The sequence below is a fragment of the Molothrus aeneus genome, chromosome 29 (assembly GCF_037042795.1).
Source record: "Molothrus aeneus isolate 106 chromosome 29, BPBGC_Maene_1.0, whole genome shotgun sequence".
NCBI lineage: Eukaryota > Metazoa > Chordata > Aves > Passeriformes > Icteridae > Molothrus > Molothrus aeneus.
The window spans coordinates 4,042,275-4,063,393 of NC_089674.1; the positions used below are offsets into that span (position 1 = coordinate 4,042,275).

The 21,119-nt window shown below is 51.3% G+C and overlaps 1 protein-coding gene across 5 annotated transcripts in view; it reads right to left on the reverse strand.

Annotated features, from left to right (window-relative positions):
* Nucleotides 1-17,958: 17,958 nt before the first annotated feature.
* The window catches only part of ENTPD4 (ectonucleoside triphosphate diphosphohydrolase 4), a 29,256-nt gene continuing 26,095 nt past the window's right edge, over nt 17,959-21,119 (reverse strand). For all 5 annotated transcript variants that reach the window (XM_066567310.1, XM_066567311.1, XM_066567309.1 and 2 more), the window contains 2 exons: nt 20,341-20,502; nt 17,959-18,995 (listed from right to left, as the gene is read on the reverse strand). In XM_066567310.1, coding sequence (XP_066423407.1) covers nt 18,770-18,995; nt 20,341-20,502 — 388 coding nt within the window. In that variant the 3' untranslated portion in view covers nt 17,959-18,769. The remainder of the gene's footprint in view (nt 18,996-20,340; nt 20,503-21,119) is intronic.

The window sequence follows — 21,119 nt, forward strand, 5'->3', positions numbered from 1 at the left end:
CCATCCCTGGAAATGTCCAAGGCCGGGCTGGATGGGGCTTGGAGCACCCAGGGATGCTGGAAGGGGGTGGAAGGAGATGGGATTGAAGGGGTTTAAAGTCCCTTCCCACCCAAACCATTCCATGGCTCTGATCCACAGCATCCAGGTCTTTTTTCACTAGGATTCGAGGCCAGGACTGGTTCAGTGGATTGAGAACAGAGAAAATTGCCCAGCAGCTCCTTCACTGCACAGAAATCCTGGATTTATTCTTTCCTGAAATCTCCCTGCTCAGCTCCAAGAAAATTTAGGGCTCTGATATCCAGAACCCTCCCTGCCCTTCATGCAGCAGGGACGGCTCAGCCGCAGCCTCACCCAAAACAACATTTAAAGGGCACGGGCAGCTCCAGCTGCACCCACACATTATGGGGGCACCAGAAACCACAAGAACACAACTGAACAAGGAAAATATTCCAGCAAAACCACAGCTCTGCCGCTGGCAGCGCCGCTTGGACACCTTCTCCCCTCCAGTCTGGGGCAGCTGCACGTGCTGAACTGGCTGAGAATTAATCCAGGCTTAAGTTTGCAGGAGGTTTGGTCTGGGCTGGATTTTCCCTTCCCTTCGGGCTCAGCGCTCCCCTCACGGCCTCTAACGACCTCCAGATTTATTCCTGACGTCAGGGCAATATTTTGGTCTCTCCATTCAAAGGAATCCAAGTCAGAGCATTAAAAACCCATCGAGCAGAGCCAGTGGAGAAGGCAGGAAATGCTCCAGCTCTCCTGGTTCTCTGTGCCATATTCCAGGCTGGAAGCTGAGATCCATCCCCACAGGAATGTGTAATTTAAGGCTTCCAGGCATAATCCTGGTGGCTGCTGACTCAGCCCTTTCCAGAGCTCCAGTCCTGGGTCCTGAAGGGGACAGAGGCGCAGGGATGGCGAGGAAAAAACATGGAATTGTTATGGAATCATGGGATGGTTTGGGTTGGAAGGGATTTAAATCCCATCCAGCGCCACCCCTGCCGTGGGCAGGGTCACCTCCCACTGTGCCAGGGTGTCCATCCCTGGGCACTGCCAGGGATCCAGGGGCAGCCACAGCTGCTCTGGGAATTCCTTCCCAATGTCCCATCCATCCCTGCCCTCCGGCAGTTTTAAAGCATTGCCCCTTGTCCTGGCACTCTGCCCATTTTAAATCCTTCTCCCTCCTTTTCCAGACCTCCCAAAGCTCCTGATCCTGAGTTCTTCCTTCTCCAGCACTTTCCCAGGTGCAACAGAGCCCGCTCTGGGCCAACAGAGCCCGCTCATCTCCCGAGCCAAATGCAGCCAAAATTCCCCTTTTGAATCCCTTCCAGTGACCCCAGCAAGGGATGAGCTCAGACAGACCCCAGAACCAGACAACAAAGGGAAAGTCTGGAATGGGATGGGAGCCCTTTGTGCCCGAGGAGGCAGCAACGCTCCACGTCCCGGGAGCCGGGACAATTGTCCCGATTGTCCCCGGGGCTCTGAACCGTTGGTGCTCGGCCGCTTGGAACCGGGAATGCCGGGAATCCTGGGAATCCCTGCATCCCCAGTCCCAGCTCCATCGTGCCAGGTGTGTTCCTCGGGGTGGGAACAGGAATCCTGGGAATCCCTGCATCCCTAATTTCACTCTCCATCAGCCCAGGTGCATTCCTCCTGCGAACAGGAATCCCGGGAATCCCGGGAATCCCTGCATCCCCAGTTCCAGCTCCATTCCTCAGGCTGGGAACAGGAATCCCAGGAATCCCTGCATTCCCAATTTCACTCTCCATTGCCCCAGGTGCATTCCTTGGGGTGGGAACAGGATTTCCCTTGGAACAGGAATCCCAGGAATCCCTGCATTCCCAATTCCAGCTCCATCACCCCAGGTGCACTCCTCAGTGTGAGAACAGGATTTCCCTTTAACAGGAATCCTGGGAATCCCTGCATTCCCAATTTCACTTTCCATCACCCCAGGTGCACTCCTCAGTGTGAGAACAGGATTTCCCTTTAACAGGAATCCTGGGAATCCCTGCATTCCCAGTTCCCTGTTCCATCACCCCAGGCGCATTCCTCGGGCTGGGAACAGGAATCCTGGGAATCCCTGCATTCCCAATTTCACTCTCCATTGCCCCAGGTGCATTCCTTGGGGTGGGAACAGGATTTCCCTTGGAACAGGAATCCTGGGAATCCCTGCATTCCCAACTCCAGCTCCATTACCCCAGGTGCATTCCTTGGCATAGGAACAGGTATCCTGGGAATCCCGGGAATCCCTGCATCCCCAGTTCCACTCTCCATCATCCCAGGTGCTTTCCTCACCCCAGGTGCATTCCTCGGGCTGGGAACAGGATTTCCATTGGAACAGGAATCCTGGGAATCCCTGCATTCCCGATTTCACTCTCCATTGCCCCAGGTGCATTCCTTGGGCTGGGAACAAGAATCCTCAGAATCCCTGCATTCCCAATTCCAGCCCCATGCCCCAGGTGCATTCCTCAGGGTGGGAACAGGATTTCTCTGGGAATCCCTGCATTCCCAATTCCAGCTCCCTGCCCCAGGTGCCTTCCTTGGGGTGGGAACAGGATTTCTCTGGGAACAGGATTTCTCTGGGAATCCCTGCATTCCCAATTCCAGCTCCCTGCCCCAGGTGCCTTCCTCGGGGTGGGAACAGGATTTCCCGGTGCCACAGGAGGAATTCTCCAGCCTCTTCTCCACCGGGAGCCTCTCCAGAACTGTTAAAGGGAATAAAATCCCTCCATTCCCAGGGTGAGATGCTGGATACCTTCTCCCACTGCTCCAAGAGAGCAGGGGCTCTCCAAGGGTTAAATCCCCATGGATTAAATCCCTTCTCGTTCCCACTCCTAAAAACCTGAGCCACAAAGGTCCCTGGAAGGATCAGAGGCACCAACCACTGGCAGAAAATCCCAATCTGCAGCAGAGATCCCGAGCCAGGGGAACAATCAGAGCAGAGATCTCCCAGCTGGAAAAGGAGCTCTGGAAAAGCCCAGGGAGCCATGGAATGGTTCTGGTTGGAAAGGACCTTTCAGACCATCCAGTCCAGGCCAGCACCTCGTTCACCCCCAAACCACGTCCAGGTGTGCCTGGAGCTCCCAGGGATGGTGCCCCCACCTTGGCTGCCCATTCCAGGGCATTTGGGAATGTTTGCCAGCCAAGGAGGGGAAACTGCAGCAGGCAGAGAGCAAAGAGGGATGGGAAAATCCCTGTGAAAATTCCCTGATCAAGGCCCTTTTCATCACTGTTTGATTAAATCTGAAAGTCCTGGAATGGTTTGGGTTGGAAAAGACCTGAAACGCACCCAGAGCCACCCCTGCCATGGCAGGGACAGCTCCCACTGCCCCAGGGGCTCCAGCCCGGCCTTGGGCACTGCCAGGGATCCAGGGCCAGCCCCAGCTGCTCTGGGAATTCCATCCCAAATTCAGGAATTCCCCATTCCCAATACCCCATCCATCCCTGCCCTGTGGCAGTGGAAGCCATTCCCTGGCTCCTGTCCCTCCAGGCCCTCCTGCCCAGCACATCCCCAGTGTCCAGGGCTGCTCCTGCAGCACCCGCAGAAGGATGGGGAGATAAAATCAAAGAATCCTGGAATGGTTGGGGTTGGAAGGGACCTTAAAGCCCATCCCATCCCATCCCATCCCACCCCATCCCATCCCATGGGCAGGGAACCTCCCACCATCCCAGGGGGCTCCAGCCTGGCCTTGGGCATTTCCAGGGATCCAGGGGCAGCCCCAGCTGCTCTGGGAATCCCATCCCAGCCCCTCCCACCCTCCCAGGGATGAATTTCTTCCCGAATTTTCCCCCTTTCAGCTGGAGCCCACCCCCCTTTCCCAGCACTGCAGTTCATGCACTGGGAATTCCTGGTTCCCATTTCCAGGAATTTCTTGGAGCAGCCAGGATAGAGCTGGCCCTGGATCCTGGGAGTGTCAAATCTCCATTCCTGCTCCTTCTCCCACACAGGCACAGGGAGGAGAGCAGGAGGTCAGGGAGCTGCAGGTGGAACAGCTGGATCCAGCTGTGCCACGGACAGAGGGTGCTCCACACATCCCTCCCTTCCCAGGAGAGCTTTTTGTGCCTCCTGGGATGCACTGAGGCGCTAAAATTGAAATGGAATGGAATTGGAGGAGATCTGGGAAGAGGCCACAGCCTGGATTTGGGAGCTGCCCCTTCAGGAAAGGCGCTGGCCACGGATCTGGGTGTTGTTCCCTGGAAAAATTCCCCTGTCCCTGCAAATTTTAGGGCATTTATCTTTATAAACATCAATATATCCTCATAAATATATCCTCATAAATACATCATCATAAATACATCTTTATATAAATAAATATGGAGATAAATATCTCTTTATAGCAATAAATTTCTCCTGATAGAGATAAATTTCTCCTGGTACAGATGAGGAAAACGTTTCCTGCTACATTCCCAGATTTTTAAACCAGGATCTCTGTCATGTTCTAAGCTCTCCTGGTCTTTTGGTCTTTACTTTTTTATCTCCACGCAGCAGAAACCACTTAAATTCAACACCACAAATTCATCTGAAGGGAAAAACTGACCCCAGAGAAGGATCCCGAGTGAGCTGAAGGAGCAGAGCTCGGCCCAAATTTCCATGGAGAGGATTTCCAGGTGGATCTGGAATCCTCCAAGGAGGAGGGGATCACTCCTCGCCCTCTGGGTGATGCTGTTTTAATTAATCTCCCTAATCCAGCAGGGGACAGCCAGGCTCCAAACCAGGCTGTTGTGATTGCTGGGAAATCCCCCTTGGAATAACAAATTTCCATCCTGGATTAGGAGTGGAACTTTTCCTCCTGCCAGGGTGTTTGTGCAGATGGGAATGGGAAATGTGGGGCAGAAAGTGGCAAAAAAGGGCTCTGAGAGAGTCAAAAAAAGGGTTCTGAGTGTCAATAAAGGGCCCTGGAAGTGTCAAAAAAGGGCCCTGAGAGGGTCCAAAAAGGGCTCAGAAAGTGGTAAAAAAGGGCCCAGAGAGGGTCAAAAAAGGGCCCTGAAAGAGCCCAATAAAGGGCCCTGAGGGTGTCCAAAAAAGGGCCCTGAAAGTGGCAAAAAAGGGCTCAGAAAGCATCCAAAAAGGGCCCTGAGAGCATCCAAAAAGGGCCCTGAGAGCATCAAAAAAGGGCCCTGAGAGTGCCAAAAAGAGCCCTGAAGGTGTCAAAAAAGGGCCCTGAAGGTGTCCAAAAAAGGGCTCAGAAAGTGGCAAAAAAGGCCCAGAGAGCATCAAAAAAGGGTCCTGAAAGAGTCAAAAAAGGGCTCAGAAAGTGTCTAAAAAGGGCTCAGAAAGTGGCAAAAAAGGGCCCAAAGGGCGTCCAAAAAGGGCTTGGAAGGTGTCAAGAAAAAGGGCTCTGAAGGGGCCAAAAAAGGCCCCAGAAAGTGCCAAAAAAAGCCCTGAAGGCACCCAAAAAGGGCCCAGAGAGTGTCCAAAAAGGGCTCTGTCTGTCTGTCTGTCTGTCTGACAGGCACTGACCCCCAGGAGAACTCTGCATTTGACCCAAGGCCGTGGGGAAATCTTCCAAACTGGGATTGTGGGTGTGGAGTTTGGATAGAAGTGTGTGACATGACAGGGGGGAAACTTGGAGTTTAAGGTTTTAGAATACAGTCATATATTATATAAATATAAATATAAATATAAATATAAATATAAATATAAATATAAATATAAATATAAATATAAATATAAATATAAATATAAATATAAATCAAGATAGAGGTTTTAGGGCAGAGGCTGGTCCTTCTTCACCTTCTTCACGAGTTTAAGTGGTATGGTGTAAATGGATAAAAAATTCCACACTGCAGGCCACAAGTCAGTTATTAAATTAAAAATAAAAATAACTTCAGTGTCATTTCTTAATTAGACAATTTATGTAAAACGAGCCTTGGAGAGACAGAGATGAGGCTCCATTTTTTAGTTTGTTAGAGTGAAGTGCTGTAAAACTCACAGTTGGTGAGGCTGTAATATAAAGCAGAACTAAATAAACAACTAAGGAAGTATAATATAAATAAGAACTAATCAACATCTAAGTAAATATAATATAAATAAGAACTAATAAACATCCAAGTCCAAACAGGAATTAATGGCTCCTGCATCTAATCCCAACCCTGGCAAAATCTGGGGATGATCCCAGTGCCCCAAACTGGGAGCTCTGGTTTGAAACCACACCAGGAATGCTCTGGAATTGCTCAGGAGGGGAAGGAACAAAAGGGAAAAATGAATGGAAATTCTATTAATTCATGAATATAAACTAATTAATGAATATAAATTATATGAATTCATTATTATATTAATTAACATAATTTCCATCACAGAAAGGAAAGCAGAATGGAGCACAGGGACAGTAAAGACAATGAATTTGGGAGTCAAATTCTGGATATAAAAGCCCAGAGCTCATTCCTGGGTCCATTTTGGGGTCTCAGCCTGGGTGAGCAGTGAGATTCCAGCAGAGCTCACGGATTTCCCATCAAATCCCCCCGGGATCCTCGTCCTGGGCTCCATCGCCCAACTCTGCGACCCCCGGGGCTTTTCCCCCGAAAATTCTCATTCCTGCAGCCCCGAAGCTCTGCTGGCTCGGGCTGGGGAGGAATCCTGAGCCCAGCACCGCCTGATTTCAGGATTCCATTTCCTTTAACGCCTTTTCGGGGATGTTTCCCAGCCTCCTCCTGCCCCGGGATTGTCGGAATTCCCTCCCGGAGCACCCAGCTCCACTCCAAGGTGATTCCTTGGAGCACTCGGACATCCCAGCAATTCACGCTTTTATTTCATTTCATATTATTGTAACTGCTCCCAGCTCCCCAGCCGAGGAAATTCCACCACCGTAGGTGGCTCAATGCAGAGAAACCTGGGAAGGAGGAGCCCTAAATCCCTGATTTTCAGCCTTTATCCAGGAAAAATTGGAAGCACTGCGCTGTCACCTTTAGGAGCTGATTGTGGAGATGATGAATTCTTTTCCTGCTGCACTCCCAGATATCCAAACTTGGATCTTCCTCTCTGATATTCTAAATTATCTGGGCTTAGAGATCTCCTACCCACAGCTGTTTAATTAACAACAAAAAACTCGTGGGGAAGGAAATATTCATCCCAATTATTGATGAGCTCAGCCCGGCTCGGGCTGAACATCCCACGTTTCTCCAGGTGGATCTCCCCAAGTAATCCTAAAAATCACCAGGATAAAGCAGTTTTCAGGGAGGAGGATCCCCAGCAGTGACAGCAGGAAAAACAAAATCCTTAATTAAGGACATATTTAGCACCTTCTGCCAAACATCTGCCCCTGAGCTTTCCCTCTGAAAAAAACGGGAATTATCCAGAGAGGAGAACCCCAAATCCCCCCCGATTTACCCAACGCTGACGGCACCAGCCGGGGTTTTCTGCTCGAAATTCCGGATATTTTACCAAAATCCCAGCTCGGACATTGCCCAACTTTCAACTGGTCTTTGATTCCAGTCGGGAATGGCTGGGAGCAAAAAAGGGATGAAATCTCCAGCTCGGCCAGGGCTTCTTTAAAAAGTGACACCGAAACTCTTCGGCATCGCAGCCCGGCCAAATCCGGGGTGAAGAATCCCCCCAAAAGCTCGGAATTAGGAGAATTAGCTGAGGAGAATCAGCTCAGAACTAGGAGAAACATCAATTCCCCCCCTCCAGTCTTTTACCACGGTGGGAGAGGGAGAAAAACACATTCGGAAAGAAGGAGGGAAATGAAACTTTCAGCCGCGAAGAAAGGAAGGTTTGGAAATGTTGAAATTAATGAATTTTTTGGTGGCAATAAAAGCCCGAACGCGGCTCGCAGCCCCGAATTTACCTCGATCAGCGGTGCCTGTGCCGGGGGGCAGCTCAGCCCAGCCTCATCCAGGTTTTCCTGCCGGGCTGAGGCTGTGAAAATCCTGCTGCAGGCAGGGAATGTGCGGCCAGGAGCTGCTGCTTCCTGCCAAATTTCACTGGATTCGCTCGCAAACCCCTCCCCGAGCCGTGAGCTCAGCGCTCCTCCCGGCAGGGCCCGGGCGGGGGGGCGGCCAAAACCAAAAAATAAATTAAATAAATGGAAAAGGATGAGGAACGGGGCTTTGTCATGCGGGTGTATCCCCATGGAATAAATCCTGGCAGTCATCCCGGCCCCTGGGGTGAAATGTGGGTGTTTAAGGACCCTGAGGTGATTCAGTCCCTGCGAGCCCAGGGGGTTCTGGAGCAGAATCCTGGAATTCCCAGCGCTGGCATCTCCCGGGGTTCAGCCACCCCTAACCCTTTCCCAGCTGCTCCACATTCCCTGGAATGAGGGATCTGTGGGATGTGGGATCCCTGGGATGTGGGATCCCTGGGATTTGTGATTCTGGGATGTGGGGTCTTTGGGATGTGGGATCCCTGGGACATGGGATCTTTGGGATTTGTGATTCTGGGATGTGGGATCCCTGGATGTGGGATCTTTGGAATGAGGGATCTTTGGGATTTGGGATCTCTGGGATGTGGGGATCTTTGGAATGAGGCATCCCTGGGCTATGGGATCTCTGAGGTGATTCAATCCCTGTGATTCCAGGGGGTTCTGGAGCAGAATCCTGGAATTCCCAGCTCTGGAATCTCCTGGGGTTCAGCCACCCTCAACCCTTTCCCAGCTGCTCCACATTCCCTGGAATGAGGGATCTGTGGGATGAGACATCTCTGGGATTTGGGATCCCTGGGCTATGGGATCCTTGGGATTTGTGATTCTGGGATGTGGGATCTTTGGAATGAGGGATCCCTGGGCTATGGGATCTCTGAGGTGATTCAGTCCCTGCGATTCCAGGGGGTTCTGGCACAAAATCCTGGGATTCCCAGTGCTGGCATCTCCCGGGGTTCACCCACCCTTAACTCTGCAGCATCCCCTTGTCCAGCTGCTCCACATTCCCTGGAATGAGGGATCCCTGGGATTTGGGATCCTTGGGATCTGTGATTTTGGGATATGGGATCCCTGGGATGTGGGATCTTTGGAATGAGGGATCTTTGGGATTTGGGATCACTGGGATGTGGAATGTCTGGGATGTGGGATCTTTGGAATGAGGGATCTTTGGAATGAGGGATCTTTGGGATTTGGGATCTCTGGGATGTGGGATCTTTGGAATGAGGGATCCCTGGGATTTGGGATCCTTGGGATCTGTGATTTTGGGATATGGGATCCCTGGGATGTGGGATCTTTGGAATGAGGGATCTTTGGGATTTGGGATCTCTGGGATGTGGGATCTTTGGAATGAGGGATTCCTGGGCTATGGGATCTCTGAGGTGATTCAATCCCTGTGATTCCAGGGGGTTCTGGAGCGGAATCCTGGGATTCCCAGCGCTGGCACCTCCCTGGGTTCACCCACCTTTAACCTTTCAGTGTTCAGCTTTTCCAGCAGCTCCACATTCCCTGGAATTCGCAGCATTCTCATCTCCCTGGGTTCACCCACCTTTAATCAGCATCCCAGTTTTCCAGCTGCTCCACATTCCTTGAAATCCCCAGTGCTGGCATCTCCTGGGATTCCCCCATCTTTAACCTTTCAGCATCCCACTGTTCCAGCTGCTCCACATTCCCTGGAATTCCCAGCGTTTTCATCTCCCTGGATTCCTGCACCTTTAATCAGCATCCCACTTTTCCAGCTCCTGAATGTTCCTTCAACTCGCTCCTACAGCAGCTCAAAGCAGAGCAGGGAATTTTCGTTATTAACCCAGCTGGTCCTGCAGTTATTCCCGCTCCTGGGAGTCCCCAGGATTAAAAACAATTCCTCAGGGAAAAATCACAAATCCTAGATTGGAGAATTCCCAGGTGGGAACAGTTCTTTTCCCAAAAATCAGAGCTGCATCAATCCCACATCTGTCTGAACCCTGCTCTGGATGTTGTGGTTTTAAAGTCGTTCAGGGCTTTGATTTATCCCAGAAATTCTCTTTATTCCCTTTGCTTCAGGTGTGAAAATAACAGGAAGCTGAGTGGGTTTTAAATCCGGGAAAAGAACCTGGAATTCTGTCTCCTGAGCCAGTTTTGGACAGCAGTGTCAGCATTTCCCAAATTCCAAAATATTCCCCGGCATTTTCTCCCCAGCTTTGGCCCGGGGTGTTTCAATCTCTCTTCTGTGGGATTTTCCATCAGATCAGCAGGAAGGACACAGAAAGGGAAGAATTCCCAAAGGAAACTTCTGAAGGGATATTCCCCTTTATCCAGGGAATTCCTGTTTTAGAGGATTTCCCAGCAAGCCCAGGGATGGGATCTGGGATGGGATTCAGGGATGGGATCCTGGGATGGGATACGGGGATGGGATCTGGGGATGGGATCCAGGAATGGGATCCAGGAATGAGATCTGGGGATGGGATCCTGGGATGGGATCCAGGAATGGGATCCAGGGATGAGATTCAGGAAGGGGATCCGGGATGGGATCTGGGATGGGATCCTGGGATGGGATCTGGGGATGGGATTCAGGAATGGGATCCAGGAATGAGATCTGGGGATGGGATCCAGGGATGGGATCCTGGGATGGGATCCGGGGATGGGATCTGGGGATGGGATTCAGGAATGGGATCTGGAATGGGAGCTGGGGATGGGATCCAGTGTGGGATCCTAGCACAGGGCTGCTGTCCATGGGTTTTCCTCTGGGATTATCCTGCACAGCAATTCCAACTGAATTCTATTCATCAGGATTAAAAATTCCAGCTTTAATGCCCAATTCCAGACACATTCCCATCAGGAGACTTCTCCCTAATCCCAGATTTCCATCCCTCCCATGATTTATCCACTCCAGGTAATTCCAGCTTCAGGGCCTAACTCCATCCTCTGGAAAAGCTGAGTTTGATCCAATTCCAGCTGCTCCAGAAGCAATTCCCAAGGGAATTGGGGAGGGAAATTGCACTGGATTGGGCGCCAGCATTAAAGGAAATCAATGGGATTTGGGGAAAAAATTCCTCCCTGGGAGGGTGAGGAGGGGCTGGGATGGAATTCCCAGAGGAGCTGGGGCAGCTCCATCCCTGGATGTGCCCAAGTCACTTCCAGAGAGCAGGGATCCCTGGGATGTGAGATCACTGGGATGTGGGATCTCTGGGATGTGGGATCTTTGGAATGAGGGATGTCTGGGATGGGGGATCTGTGGGATCTGTGATGCCTGGAATTTGGGATCTCTGGGATATGGGATCTCTGGGATTTGGGATCTTTGGGATATGGGATCTCTGAGATGTGGGATCTCTGGGATTTGGAACAACCTGGGATAGGGGAAGGGGTGTGATGGGATGAGATCTCAGCTCATTTCCCTGCATCAGGAATTCTCAGGGATAAGGATGAACCCTGGGAATCAGATCCTGACCCTCAGCAGAGACACCTCCCCCAGCCTGGGGCCATCTCCTGTGCCGGGAGAAGCTGCAGGAGCAATTCCAGGCTGGAATGAGGGATGTGGAGAGAGGAACAGGATGAGGATGTGCCAGGGCCTGCACGGTCAGGCCAGGACAGGGCTGGATGTTTTATCCATGAGAAATTCCAGTGATGGAAGGGAGAGCTTGGGATGAAGCATCCGGCAGGAATCCAGCAGAGCTCCTGGAGAATCCCCTGGATTCAGGGAATTTGCTGCTCCCTCTGTCCCGCAGCTGGGAAAAGCACCCGGGGAGGGGGAAAAGGGATTTGGAAACAGCCTGGAATCCCACAGGGAAAAACGCTCTGCAATGGAGCTGGGAAATGGGAACGCGCCCCATGGATCCCAGTGACTTTGCCCGTGGGTTTTTCAGCCCAAACCCCTGCACAAATCCCAATTCCAGCTGAATCCCCTCCCTGCGGGGTTTGTCCTGCCCTGAGGACACACCTGGCTGGGACCGAGCAGTCCCAGTCACGCTCCCTGCTCCCAGGAACAGGAACGGGCCGCTGGCTGCTCTAATTTCCCCCATTTGCTGTAATTTCCCCCATTTGCTGTAATTCCCCTCATTTGCAGTTCCTTGGGAAGGCTCATTGCCTCCCATCCCGCTGCCCTTCGCACCCTGCAGGCTCCTTGGGGCGACTCGACCTCTCCAGCTCCGGGAGCAGCTCCCTAAACGCTTTTCCCTGCAGAGATGATCCCGGAGATCCCAAAACCTGCAGGGATTTCAGGGCCTTGTGGCCGTTTTCAGGGACCCAGTGAGAAATTCCTGCAATGGGTGACTGAAGAGCCAGATCCCAATGGCTCAGAAACCCCCAAATTGTGGAGAAATTAATCAAGATCTCCCCCAAAAAGCAATTTCTGTGTTTAAAGCTCCCTAAAACCTTTCCCCTGCAAAGATGATCCTGGAGATCCCCAAAACCTGCAGGGATTTCAGGGCCTTGTGGCCGTTTTCAGGGATCCAATGGGAAGCTCCTGCTTGAAGATCCCAGTGGCTGAGGAACCCCAAAATTCTGGAAAAATGAACCCATATCTCCCCCCAAAAAGCTATTTCTGTGTTCAAACCTCCCTAAAAGCTTTTCCCTGCAGAGATGATCCTGGAGATCCCCAAAACCTGCAGGGATTTTAGGGCCACGTGGGCGATTTCACACCCAAGGGACCCAGTGGGAAGTTCCTGCAATGGAACTGCAAATCACAAATCCTAGATTGGAGAATTCCCAGGTGTTCTGAACAGTTCTTTCCCCAGAAATCAGAGCTGGATCAATCCCACACCATTCTGGCCAGGGGGTTGTGGTTTTAAAGTCATTCAGGGCTTTGATTTATCCCATCCAGGGAAAGGATTGAGGAGCCAGATCCCAGTGGCTCAGAAACCCCAAAATTGTGGAGAAATTAATCAAGATCTCCCCCAAAAAGCAATTTCTGTGTTTAAAGCTCCCTAAAAGCTTTCCTCTGCAGAGATGATCCTGGAGATCCCCAAAACCTGCAGGGATTTTAGGGCCATGTGGCTGTTTTCAGGGATCCAATGGGAAGCTCCTGCTTGAAGATCCCAGTGGCTGAGGAACCCCAAAATTCTGGAGAAATGAACCCATATCTCCCCCCAAAAAGCTATTTCTGTGTTTAGACCTCCCTAAAAGCTTTTCCCTGCAGAGATGATCCTGGAGATCCCCAAAACCTGCAGGGATTTTAGGGCCACGTGGCCGTTATCAAGGACCCAAGTGGGAAGTTCCTGCAATGGGTGATTGAGGAGCCAGATCCCAATGGTTGAGAATCCCAAAATTCTGAAGAAATGAATCCATATCTCCCCCCAAAAAGCTATTTCCATTTTTAAACCCCGTGGGAATTTCTCCAGCTTGGAATCATGGAATGGTTTGGGTGGGAAAGGACATAAAATCATCTCATCCCACCCTTCCACTCTCCCAGGTCATTCCAGCCTGGCCTGGGGCAGCCCCACATTGTCCAAACCCCTTCGAGGTTTCAAAGCCAAGGTGGGAAAAACCCAAATTCCAGAGGAATCCTCCCAGCAGGAGCTGGGGCTTGGGGATGGCTCCAGGCATTCCCAGAGAAAGCAAATCTTCCTTTATTTCCCTTCTTCTTTTTTGAATGAATGAATTCCTTTATTTCCACTCTTTCAGGAAAAGGGTGGATCAGTGCTGGGGTCTCCATGGAATGGGAGAGCCTGGATTTCCTGGAATCGCAGCATAAGGCACTGAACCTGTCTGGGATTCCTCAGGGATGTGCAGGGAGGGGAGGAATCAGGGGCTGGAGGGTGAATTCCCCCCAGGAAGCTCCTGACAAAACGCGGGAGGGACAAAGGATCCCCCCACACCCATTCCCTGACGGATTCCCACCCCAGGAGATGGGGATGGAACAGGGAAAATGAAGATTTTTCCCCCAAAAACCACGAAGAGAGGGAATTTCTGGGAAGGAAAAGGAGGAGAAGCGCAGCTGGGGCCGGGGGCAGCGCTGGGAATGCGGCGCCAGCGCATCCCGGGAAAGGCTGGGAGTGAGGATTGGGCGCTTCTGCCCCTTCCTGCGGCACCGAGCCCGGGAATTCCCGGCCCCTCCCGGCAGGGGGAGAAGGGCCCTGCCCCAAGGGAGCCCCGGAGGGACCCGGGAACGGGAGCCGGGAACGGGAGCCGGGAATGGGATCTGAGGGTAGGATCCGGGAGTGGGATCTGAGGGTGGGATCCGGGAATGGGATCTGGGAATGGGATCTGAGGGTGGGATCCGGGAATGGGATCCGGGAATGGGATCTGGGAATGGGATCCGGGAATGGGATCTGAGGGTGGGATCCGGGAATGGGATCTGGGAATGGGATCTGAGGGTGGGATCCGGGAATGGGATCCGGGAATGGGATCTGGGAATGGGATCCGGGAATGGGATCTGAGGGTGGGACCCGGGAATGGGATCCGGGAATGGGACCCGGGAATGGGATCCGGGAATGGGATCCGGGAATGGGACCCAGGGAATGGGATCTGGGAATGGGATCTGGGAATGGGACCCGGGAATGGGACCAGGGAATGGGATCCGGGAATGGGACCCGGGAATGGGATCTGGGAATGGGATCCAGGTGTGGGAGCCAAGGATGGGATCTGGGGATGAGATCTGGGAATGGGATCTGGGAGTGGGACCCGGGGGATGGGAGCCAGAGACAGGATCTGGGGATGGGATCCAAGGATCAGATCTGGGGGTGGGAGCCTGGGATCAGATCCAGGGACAGGATCAAAGGATGGGATCCAGGGATCAGATCCAGGGATCAGATCTGGGGGTGAGAACCTGGGATTGGATCCAGAGATGGGATCTGGGGGTGGGAGCCTGGGATCAGATCCAGGGATGGGATTCAGGGATCAGATCCAGGGACAGGATCCAGGGAAGTCACCTCAGGAGCCCCCCAATCCCTCAGGCCTTGGGAAAGGCTGATCCAAGGAGAAGGGAGAAGAGGCAGGAACTGAACGGGGTCGGGCTGGGGAAGGGGAGGATGCTCAGGAACACTCCCGGGAAATCCCAAATCCCAAATCCCTCCTCAGCCTTTAGGGAAAACCTGGGAGTGCTGATTCCCTGTGCCAGGCAGGAAATGGGTCTGACAGGGACAGGGACACAGGGAGAGGGACGGGAACAGGGACACAGAGAGGGGACACAGGGAAGGGACAGGGACATGGGAAAGGGACACAGGGACAGAGGGAAAGTACACAGGGACAGGGACACGAGGAAAGGACACAGGGACACAGGGAAGGGACAGGGACACAGGGAGGGGACCCAGGGACACGGGGACAGGGACATGGGAAAGGGACCCAGGGAAGGGACACTGGAAAAGGACACAGGGATGCAGGGATGGGACAGGGACAGAGGGACAGGGACAGAGGGACAGGGACAGAGGGACAGGGACACAGAGATCCAGAGACACGGGGAAGGGACAGGGACAGAGGGACAAGGACACGGGGAGGGGCACGGGGAGTCCTCCAGGCCCATGCCAGCTCTCAGGAGCTTCACGCGTTATTTGATACCAACAATGGGACCTTGGGAACAACAATGGAATTTCGGGAACAACAATGGGACTTTGGGGACCACAATGGGACAATATTTGGGGACAGTACCGGGACTTTGGGGACAACAATGGCCCTCGGCAGGGACGAGGTGCCCCGGCCCCGGCGCTCACCGGTCCCGGTGGTGCCGCGGGGGCCCCGCAGGAGCCGCCCCCTCCCTCTCCCTCTCCCTCTCCCTCTGGGGCCGTTTTGGGGCCTTCTCCACACGGGAACCCCAAAGGAAGGAGCGAGGGGGGGGTTTAAAGGGCCGGAGAGTTTTGGGATCGTTCCCTGCCCTGCTCCCCTCCCTCGCCTGTCCCTAAAGCACCTGCAGAGGGAAAATGGATTTTGTCAGGGCAGGAAACCCCAAATCCCAGCGTGGGTTGGGAATTCCAGGCTGAGGATCCCAAAGGAATCCCCCCCCCCCCCCCAGCGCTGGGATGGAAAATCCCTTTGGGTTTTCTCCTGGTGGAGCCACAGGAATATCTGGGGGGATAATCTGGGGTAATTTGGGATTAATTTGGGGTTTATTTCCCCCTCAGGAGACGGCACCGGGTTCTGCCTCCTCTGGCTGAGCCCACCCTGCAAATCCTTGGGATCCCTGGGATTTGGGATCTGTGATTCCTGGGATGTGGGATCCCTGGGATGTGGGATCTATGGGATCCCTGGGACGTGGGATCTGTGGGATCCCTGGGATTTGGGATCTCTAGGATGTGGGATCTGTGGGATTTAGGATCTCTGAAATGTGGGATGTGTGGGATTTGGGATCTGTGCGATGTGGGATCTGTGGGGTGGGGGATCCCTGGGATTTGGGATCTCTGGGATCCCTGATATGGGATCTCTGGGATGGGGGATCCGTGGGATTTGGGATCTCTGAAATGTGGGATCTCTAGAATGTGGAATCTGTGGGATTTGGGATCCCTGGGATTTGGCATCTCTGGGATCTGGGATATGTGGGATTTTGGATCCCTGGGATCTGGGATCTCTGGGATGGGCGATCTCTGGGATTTGGGATCCCTGGGATTTGGGAGGGATGAAGGAGGAAGACAAACAAAGCCAAAGAAGCCCCCAGAATCCCAAATCTTGGGTCCCTCCCAGCAGAATTCCAAGAGGGACGAGCTGGATGTAAAACCCTTCCCAGGGGACATTCCCAAAAAACCAAACCCTGGGATTTCAGTGGGAAATGAGGAAAATCTCCTCATGAGGCCCAATTAATGGCAATTATGGTCACACCCCTCTGTGACACCGAGGGGACACCAAGAAATCCCTGGCACAGCAGGAATGGCCTGGCCAGGGATGGGGATTAAATCTGGATTTTAAATCTGGATTTTGGGTCCCTTCCCACCCAAACCAGCCTGGAATTCTCTGCTCCTCCCTCCAATGAAAGGAAATTTATTTTATGAACAATTGTCCCTTCAACTTTTTAAAAGCTCATTTATTTTTTCCTTAATTTTTTCCTAATATTTTCGTGATTTTAATTTTTCCTGATTTTTCCCTGATTTTATTTTTCCCCAATTTTCCCCATGATTTTAATTTTCCCTGATTTTTCCCTCAATTTTATTTTTCCCTGATTTCATTTTTTCCCTGATATTTTCCTGATTTTTCCACTGACTTTATTTTTTTCTGTTTTTTTCCTAGATTTTTTCCTGTTTTTTTTTTTCCATTTTTTCCCCTGATTTAAACTTTTTCCCATTTTTTTCTCTGATTTTATTTTTTTTCCTGACTTTATTTTTTCCCGATTTCCCCCCCCCTTTGTTTTTCTGATTTTTTCCCTGATTTTATTTTTTCCTGATTTTATTTTTTCCCGATTTTCCCCCATTTTTTTTTCTGTTTTTTTTCCCTGATTTTATTTTTTCCATTTTCCCCCTGATTTCATTTTCTTTTCTGATTTTCTTCCCCCATTTTTCCCCAATTTTCCCCCTCTGATTTTTATTTTTTCCCGCTTTTATTACACTTTAATGCCTTTTTTTGGCCTTTTTTTCCCCCTTGCTGCATTCGAGACTCTGCCACTTCTCCCTGGGTATTTCCAAGCCCCACAGGATTTTTTTAAAAAATTTAATCCTGAAATTGGAGATTTGGGCCAAGGAGGAGAGGAAATTCCAGCTCTGGCAGGGTCAATTTTGGGATCATTTTTATCAGCCCTGATTTCCCAATCCCAATTCCAGCCCTGGATTTTCTCATCCCTCACCCGAAACCAGATTTGGATTTAAACTCTGCCAAAATTCGGATTTTGTCAACTTCAAAAATATCCTTTAGCAAAGGAAAGTGTTTGGAATTCTGAAGGTCCAGTGAAAGATTCTGCTCCAAAATTCTGCCCCAAATCCAGGGAATTCTGACTCCAGCCCGTGCTGGGCAGGAGGAGCAGAAATTCAGCACCCAAATTGAGGTGGAATTCAGCCTAAATTCTCTGTACAAAGGTAAAAAACCATCAAAACCAGACCATAAAACAATTTCAATTATCCAGACTTTTAGATTAATTATGATAAAAAATGTATCCAGTTCTCCAATAATGAAACAATCCAATTTTCCTGCATTTTCCCACCTTTTGGAAGTTGTCCAGCTGGAGAATTAACAAATAAAATTAACAAATAAATTAACAAATAAAACACCCACACCCCAAAGGTTCATAGAAATCCCACTTTTAATCATGGACAAATTGACTTTCAAGTAAAATCAACAGTTTTAAATAAAATATAAATTACCAGAGGACTTGGAAAGACCCTGTGCACGTTCTCCTCTGCTTTTCCAGTTCTCTTCACATTCCTGGAGTTTCTGGGAGGTCTCTCCACAATTATGGAACAGAAAATTGGGATTAAAAGCAGCGACTGGTGCCACTGGGAGGGTGAAAAAGGAGGAAATCCTTTTCCCTCTTCCAAGGAAAAAAAGGAGGGAGCAGAAGAGATGGAAGCAGTTTTTTATGGAAGCACAGCATTGGATGTGAGGGATTTTCCTTCTCCATCCCAGGAGTGATTCCAGAAGGGAAAATCACAGAAAATGCCCTAAAAGGGTTGGTTTTGGTTTGTTTTTCCCTGCTTTTGGAACTTCTTGTTATTTGAGAGTCCAAAGTGAGAGCAGGGATGGCAATGCTGGAATCCAGCAAGGAAAATCCAAACTCATTCCAATCCCATTTTCCCATTTCCAATTGGGAAAACCCAAGCTCATTCTGGGATTTCAGCCTCTCCCAAAGCTGGGAACTCAACTCATCCTCTCCTGCACGCCCCCAAGTGCAACATTCCCAACAAAATCAATTTTTTTTTTTGGCATTTTTCCCTCACCACCCCATTCCCCCGGAATTCCCAAGCCTGCCCGGAATTCCCAACTCCGCTTCTCCAAAAGGGGCAAAAAAACCAAAAAGGGGGAGGAACCCTGAGGCAAAAATGGCTTTTTTTCTGTGTGTGTGTGTGTGTGTGTGGATGAATGGCCCAGCCTGGAGCCTACCCCGGGATTTTCTGCGGGGGGAGCCCCTCGGGCAGCCAGAGGGGAGCGGGGCTGGCGCCGGGGGGCAGCGGCCGGCGGTGGATGCGGCGCAGGCGGAGCAGGTAGAGCAGGATGGAGAGCAGCACCACCAGGAAGCAGGCCAGGAACAGGTAGTGGTTGTACACAAAGGAGAAACTCCTCCAGTGAGAGTGAGTGCCGCGGAAATTCTCCTGCTGGATGTCCCTGGAAAAGAGCAGAGGGACAACGGGAACGTCTCAGAGGAGAAGTTCCACTGCCAGCTTGGTGGGAATCAGAGCTCATTGGGAGGAATAAGCTCTGAAAAGCACAAGTTGAGGCTCTAAAAGCCACAAATTCCCATCCCCAAAATTCCCCTCCCAAAGGCTTTTCCCAGATTTTTGAGAGATGTCCCTGGAAAAGAGCAGAGGGACAACAGCCGTGCTTTGGAGGCAAAATTCCACTTCCAGTTGGGCTCAGAGCAGGAATCCGAGCCCATTTTGGGGAACAGGATCTAAAAAGCACAAGCTAAGGTTCTAAAAAGCACAAGTTCCCATCCCCAAAATGCTCTCCCAAAGGCTTTTCCCAGATTTTTGAGAGATGTCCCTGGAAAAGAGCAGAGGGACAACGGGAACGTCGTAGAGGAGAAATCCCACTGCCAGCTTGGTGGGAATCAGAGCTCATTGGGAGGAATAAGCTCTGAAAAGCACAAGTTGAGGCTCTAAAAAGCACAACCTGAGGTTCTAAAAGCCACAAATTCCCACCCCAAAATGCTCTCCCAAAGGCTTTTCCCAGATTTTTGAGAGGATGTCCCTGGAAAAGAGCAGAGGGACAAGAGACAGGCTTTGGAGGCAAAGATCTGCTTCCTAATTGGTGGGAATCAAACGGGGTGGGAATCAGAGCTCATTTTGGGGGAGTGGTACCTAAAAACTACATTTTGAGGGATACCACCTCTTCCCATCCCAAAATGCTCTCCCAAAGGCTTTTCCCAGATTTTTGAGAGGATGTCCCTGGAAAAGAGCAGAAATGCTCTGGAGAAAAAAATTCGCTTCCAACTGGGCTCTGGGCAGGAATCTGAGCCCATTTTGAGGGACATGATCTAAAAATCACAAGTTGAGGCTCTAAAAACCACAAGTTGAGGCTCTAAAAAGCACAAGTTCCTAACCCCAAAATCCTCTCCCAAAGGCTTTTCCCAGATTTTTGAGAGATGTCCTTGGAAAAAAGCAGAGGGACAACGGGCACGCTTTGGAGGCAAAGATCTGCTTCCAACCTGGTGGGAATCAGAGCTCTTTTGGGTGGAGTAAGAAAAAAATCACAAGTTGAGGTTCTACAAAGCACAAGCTGAGGCTCTAAAAATCACAAATTCCCATCCCCAAAATCCTCTCCCAAAGGCTTCTCCCAGATTTTTGAGAGGATGTCCCTGGAAAAGAGCAGAAATGCTCTGGAGGCAAAATTCCACTTCCAACTTGGCTCTGGGCAGGAATCTGAGCCCGTTTTGGGGACGAGGCTCTAAAAAGCCCAATCTGAGGGATCCCCACCCCTTCCCAAAGGTGTTCCCGCGTCTCCAGGGTACCTGAGGGGCAGGAAGCGGGTCCGGTAGAGGATGGCCCCCAGCGTCCACTGCACCTCCTTGTCGTAGACCTGCAGCGCCGTCTTCAGGCTCCCGTAGCTCTCCGGGAAGGAAAAGCCCCGGTGGAAAACCTCGAACATCCAGGCAGACTTAAAGCACTGGAACCTGGGGAGAGCAGGGGGGTCAGCCAGGAAATGTGGGATCAAGGACAGTGGGGTCAGCCAGGAAATGTGGGGTGAGCCAGGAAATGTGGGATCAAGGACAGTGGGGTCAGCCAGGAAAAATGGGATCAGCCAGGAAAAATGGGATCAGGGACAGTGGGGTCAGCCAGGAAATGTGGGGTGAGCCAGGAAATGTGGGATCAGGGACAGTGGGGTCAGCCAGGAAAAATGGGATCAGCCAGGAAATGTGGGATCAAGGACAGTGGGGCCAGCCAGGAAATGTGGGGTGAGCCAGGAAATGTGGGATCAAGGACAGTGGGGTCACCCAGGAAATGTGGGGTCAGTCAAGGACAGTGGGATCAGCCAGGAAAAATGGGATCAGCCCAGAAAGATGGGATCAGGGAGACTGGGGTCAGCCAGGAAAAATGGGATCAGCCAGGAAAAATAGGATCAGGGACAATAAGATCAGGCAGGAACAGTGGGATCAGCCAGAAAACGTGGGATCAGTCAAGGATAGTGGGATCAGGAACAGTGGGATCAAGAGCAGTGGGATCAGTCAGGAAAAATGGGATCAGGACAGTGGGATCAGTCAATGACAGTAGGGTCAGCCAGGAAAAATGG